Genomic DNA, 6000 nt, shown 5'->3' on the forward strand with positions numbered 1-6000 from the left:
ATTTTTCTCCAGGAAAATTTCAAATTTTCAACTAGAAGTTTTTGACGGAAACTTTTCAAATCATTTAAGAAGCATTGTTCTCTTGAGCTGAAATTAAAAAAAAAACATTTCATCTGCAGTCGTTTTTCTTAGATAGTATGGGGGTTTGAAGATTTGGCCAATTTTGCCAATTTGGACAATCAACGAGCACTATAGTTCGTCCTATTAACTCGCAAATGGATATTTAATCTGTCTTAGAAAACCTCCGAACATAATTTCAGGAAATTTTTGGCCAAATGCGAAAGATATACTTGCAATTGACATTGCGAGTGGCGAACTGATTTTCTTTAAAAAGAAATCACTTTTTTCTAAAACTTTTTATTATTTTGTTTAACGTTCATCAGTTTTTAAAAAAGAAAGACTGCTCCATAAATCCTAACATGCAGTCAATCACTCAAAGATTTGCCCTGATAAGAGCAGTTTTGTTACATCTAACAATTGATTGTTCAAGCTGCCTTGACTAATTTGTCTTATATCGGCACCAAACAATGATCAATTCTGACCTGCCTTCAAAATGTCTTCAGATAAGAAAGGGTTGAAATTGAATTCCAAATAAATAGACGAAAGTCGGTCAAGTAAATCAGCTCGAGAAGGCAACAGTAATCAGAATGCTAATTCCCGGGCTAACCGAGCTAAAATACTGGCTATAAGTTTTTATGAATCGGCCCAACAATTTTTTCTCCAAACAGGAACCAACAAAAAATTTATAGGAGGAAAATACGAATTTTTCGGATCTTAACTTAACATAAAGCAAACAATGTTTTAATTAACCTTTTTTTGAAGTAGAAAATGTTATAGCGTTAAATCAAATGATTATTATTACACAAATGCAAAAACCATAAAAAAAATTGTAAGCCTATTTATTTTGTGCTTTTAGATCGAAACGCATAGATTTTGCAGAACTATTTTTGAACGAGACTGCTTGTATCAGGACGAAACTTGAATGTTCTGACTGCTTTTAAGGTTTATGGAGCAGTAATAACATAAAAAAAGAAAAACGAAAATTTCATGTGCTGCTTGGATTTTTCTCCAGACAAATTTCGAACAGTCAACTTGAAAACATTGACGGAAACTTTTCAAATCATCTTAGAAGCATTGCTCTCTTGAGCTGAAATTTAAGAACACATTTCATCTGTAGCCGTTTTTCTTAGAGAGTATGGGGGTTTGAAGATTGGGGCAACCAACGAGATAGGGGCAACCAACGAGTACAATAATTCGTGTTATTAACTCGCAAGTGGATATTTAATTTGTCCTAGAAAACCTCCAAACACAATTTCAGGAATGCCTTGATCTGTTTAATTTTTATGCCATATGCGAAACATTTACTTGCAATTGACATTGAGAGTGGCGAACTGATTTTTCTTTAAAAAATTTTACTTTTTTTCTAAAACTTTTCATTTTTTGTTTAAACTCATCAATTTTTAAAAAAGAAAGACTACTCCATAAATCCTATTATGCAGTCAATCACTCAAAAATTTGCCCTGATAAGAGCAATTTTGTTATATCTAACGATTGATTCTTCAAGCTGCCTTACCTAATTTGTCTTTAGAAAAATTTTAAGGTGAGTCAGCCAAAAAAAGGATATCTCAAATTAGTTCAAAGGGTTTGGGTCGGCAGGGGTCAGCAGGGGGTCAAAAAATCTCTGAGGGAGGAGCGTCCGCAACTCCGCCACCCCCCCCCCCCCCCCCCCTAAATACGCTACTCTTGTTAAGTATTCCGAATTGACCTATTTATCATTTTTCGAGCACCCATAAAATTACAAAAATTGATTTTAGGTAAACATTGTTTTCTATTTGAGACCGGACGAGGTATTTCAGATTGCAAAACCATTTTTTAGCAAAAGTTTTTTTTAAAGTCGGTAGCTGACAATTGAAAACAAAACACTTAAGCATCAAAGTTCCATTTTTTATCAAAATTCAGAACAAGAAAAATTGCTAAAAATTTTCGTCTTCTTGCAGCAGTTGTTTTGACTGTTTCACTGAGAAAGTTATATCACAAAAAGCCTCCTACACAGCCCAACAAAGTTCAGCTAGGGCAAAAACCTGTATAAGACAAAAAAATTTTTACTTGATATCAATAAATGTTATTTTTACTATATAAAACTCAGAATCTTTGCTTAAAACAAATTCTGAGCAAAATGCGCAAATTTTTGGAGATTTAACCCTTATTGAACTTTGTTTGAAGGCATCTTGTGATATAATTTTCTCATGAATTAACAAAGTAGTTTCAGCGTAATTCTTGATTAATTGAAAAAAGCCAAAATGACCAGTTTTTGGGGTAAAACTTTGGTTGAGAATTCCGGAGAAAAAAAAACTACCATATTCATTCTGATGAAATTTTAAGCAATTTTTGTGCTCTTCACTTTTTGTCTAATCTTAACTCAAATTGAGAAAAATGTGTTTCAAAATTAAACTTTTGTTCGTTTTGTCCGGATAATTTAAATCATAGCACTGTATTTAGACCGGACATCTTTTTTTCTATGATTTTGTTTTAAAACTGACAGTTCCATGTTCACCCTTCTTCAAATTATTTTTATGTAACATCATGTAATTTTATGTAACATGTAAAACTTAGGGAAATTGAGTAGACAATAGTTTCGTATTGCTTTGACTAGAAGTTTCATAAGTTTAAAAACCTCAAATGCGGCAAATTAAGCAGAAATCTAGATAGCAAGTTTTTCTGAAGCACAAATTCAATTGCATTCATTTAGTAGTTTTTTCAACCTTTGTCTTTATTTTTACAGGTCGTTTTTTTTGATTGAAGACAGTTAAGCAAGGAAATAAGGCCTGTTTTGAAAAATTTTGTTTTTAGTAACTGAAAATTGTCTTCATTTCCTGTTTACTAAATTCAAATAAAGCTGACCTGTTTATAATTTGATTTTAAGATAAATTTCAGATAGCTGAATAACATGGTTAAAATGTAATAATTGAATTTCCCAATGTAAATGATTTGCTGGTATTCATAACTTGCTTTTGTTTCGGACGATACAATGACCTGGGACACTCTGCCCGCATTCAAGTTTGATAGATAAAAATTAAATATAATGCATTTCTAAACCAAAAACGCGAGAACATTATCATTTAACATGGACATTTGATATTACAGTGACAATTTTACTGTCAATGATAATCAAATAGAGTCATTTCGTACTCGTGAAGCTCTCCTAGGCAATGGGTAGTGACCTAGTCACCAATTATTTCATCCGAGACGCTTACTCGTGTTATATGAACGCAATATATCGCATGTTAGTTGTCCGCATGTTTAGTTGTGAATTGGCCACATAAATTTACGAAAGATGATCATAAGTGAAAATCATTTAGTTAGTGGCCTTAAATTAGTTTGGTCAACAATTTAAAGTATATCCTAACCAAGTCATTAACTGCATAATAATTGAAAAAAATATGGTTTCAATTTTTTCGCATTTTAATTAAAAGTTTTTGAGATTTATGCTTTAATTAATCTGATGGGGTTCTGCACCGCAAATGGCTACTTTTCTTCTCAGATTTTTATTAAAAACTGAATTAACCAGAAACAGATTCAGTGAAGACGGGGATTTTACCGCACCTTGGCGCTATTCACAACATGCGCGCCAAAAATGCCTAACACAGGCATTTATGCTGTACTGGGACAGCCCGAAGAATCAATTTAGTAGACGTAAAAGAAATCGACAAAACTGTTGATTTTTTTTAAAAATTACAAAACACTTCGGGCGGTGGTGAAGTGGTTATGTCTCCGCCTCTCAATCGAAAGGTCGGATGTTCGAGGCCCACCATGATCCGTGCTCGTTGCTTGGGGTGAAGCAACATTACCCAGCCCAGAAAAATAACCAAAAAAATAGCATGTAGTTCTTAAACAGGGGCAGCACAACAGCGGTTCGCCGTGACGAGCTGTACATCTCTTGTGTTGGTCCTTTCCCCCGTGGATAAATGGTCTTAATAATGGCTACAATCTAGACCTCCCCCTCCCTTGAGAAAATGTTTCATCGCGCCTGATTTCAGGGCATGTGGAGATCTCACCGAATTGGAACCTTTTCGTGCAGTGGCTAGGATACCTTAACTCGATGCTCAACCCCATAATCTACACTCTGTTCAACCAAAATTTCAGACGCGCTTTTGTCCTCATTTGCCAGTTCAAGTTCAACGAACTGAAAATGCAGAGGCCCAGAATGATCACGAACCAACTTCAGCTAGCCAGAATAAATAGCATGCACCATCATCAGTGCCAAAACAACCCAGACAGGGTCTACAACATACGAAGAGCTAATATGGGCTGCAACATTAGTAATAATAACAACAACAAGCCCCCCACCGCCACTCATATTACTGCCTCTACAAACATAATCCCCCCATACGACGAATGCAACATATACTTGCCATTTCCAGGTGGACAACGCACTGGAGCTAAATACAGGTGTTATAAAAGTATGCTTGTTCAGCAGGACTTCAGCATATCGGCTAATGGAGTGGCTGGTTGTTCATACCATCGTGCAAATCATACCAACAGCTGCAACGGAAGAATAACTTCAATAAGTGAAACCAGCAGAAATAAGAGCAGCAACAGCGAATCAGTGCCGAGCAAACCAAGATCTTCATCATCATTCTCGTAGATTCATTTCGCACTTTTTCAGACAAATGACCTCAAGTTGCTAATTGAAACTGACGTTAGAGATTAGAGGGTGCATCACGCGTAATACGGACATGAAATAGCCGGCAAAAATGTCGACTTTTCCATTTAGAAAAAATTAGGTCGCCTTTAGCAAAAATGTAGGGTTGATGGAAAAGAGTAGGAGCATTTGGAAATGGCAAACAAAAATGGGGGAAGCAATCGCCCCTTCTCCCGTCCTCGGCAGGCTATGATGGTCTGATTACAATTTAATAGTTCGTTATTTGGTATTTGTTCGTTTTTCTATGCAGTCTTAAAATGAAGCCAAAAAACGAATTTTAAGCACTTTTTGAAAAATTTTGTCCAAAAAGTTGCTGTTTAGTGCGCGCTCCCTCAAATCCCTGATAGAGGGGGCTGATAAGCATTACCAAATCGGAAATCATTTAGATTGAAGCAATACATAGTGCGTCATATTCTTGTATTTAGCTGTTAAATTTCTTCCCAGGTGTTAGATAATTATCCCAGAGTTATTGTTCTTATAAGAAATAATTTGATTTAACTTTCTTGTCCCGTCTTTACTAATTAGTTGGTCATTATTGAATGTTGATTGTTGATTTTAGAATAAAACCTTTTGTTTTGCTTTTCCGTCTTTTATTAGTCACTTTTTCAAATGAAGGTTTCCATCACCGTCAATTTATAACCAAGTTACTTTAATCGTCATTTAACCCAAAATGATGGTTGTCAACTAAATGTTAAATAAGTTGTTAGTAGTTTAAAAAGCCCATAATAAGAAAACAAAGAAATCTTTCCAGACAAAATGGCACTTCTCTTGAAACAAAACTTTCAGGCTTATTTGGGCTTATTTTTTCATGCGGAAGCTTAAAGTTGCTCCGTCAACAAATTAAGACCTTCATGGTCGATGTGCTTGATTTATGTTTCGACTTTCTCGACCAAATTTTGGTATCTTTGACTTTCTCGACCCAATAAAAAATTGTTCGACCCAGTTCAGATATGCTTCAAGTTTCTCGGCCAAAATTCGATATGTTTCCACTTTCTCGACTGTCTCGGCCGACTTTTTTAAAAAAATATATTATTTGCTCGACCTAACATTAGATCATTAGATGTACTTCAACCGTCTCGATCAAAGTTTGTATGTTTCCATTGCCTCGATTTGTTCGTACAATCTCATGTATGTATGTATGCGTGTATGTATAAAGGTATGTATATATGCATTAATGCACGTCTTTTTTTGTGCAAATTCTTTGCACTGTTTCGAGGTTAAGCATGATTAAAATTTTCACAAAAATTCAAAACTTTGAACATCTAGGGAACTTCAATTGTGCTCAACCTATAATTTGA

The 6000-nt window shown here is 35.0% G+C and overlaps 1 protein-coding gene across 2 annotated transcripts in view; it reads left to right on the plus strand.

Moving 5' to 3' along the window:
• The window catches only part of LOC134857037 (5-hydroxytryptamine receptor 2A-like), an 88829-nt gene extending 83548 nt beyond the window's left edge, over positions 1-5281 (plus strand). For both annotated transcript variants that reach the window (XM_063873371.1, XM_063873370.1), the window contains exon 4: positions 4038-5281. In XM_063873371.1, the coding sequence (XP_063729441.1) occupies positions 4038-4645 (608 nt within the window). In that variant the 3' untranslated portion in view covers positions 4646-5281. The remainder of the gene's footprint in view (positions 1-4037) is intronic.
• The last annotated feature ends 719 nt before the right edge of the window (positions 5282-6000 follow it).

The sequence above is a fragment of the Symsagittifera roscoffensis genome, chromosome 1, assembly GCF_963678635.1.
Source record: "Symsagittifera roscoffensis chromosome 1, txSymRosc1.1, whole genome shotgun sequence".
Lineage (NCBI taxonomy): Eukaryota > Metazoa > Xenacoelomorpha > Acoela > Convolutidae > Symsagittifera > Symsagittifera roscoffensis.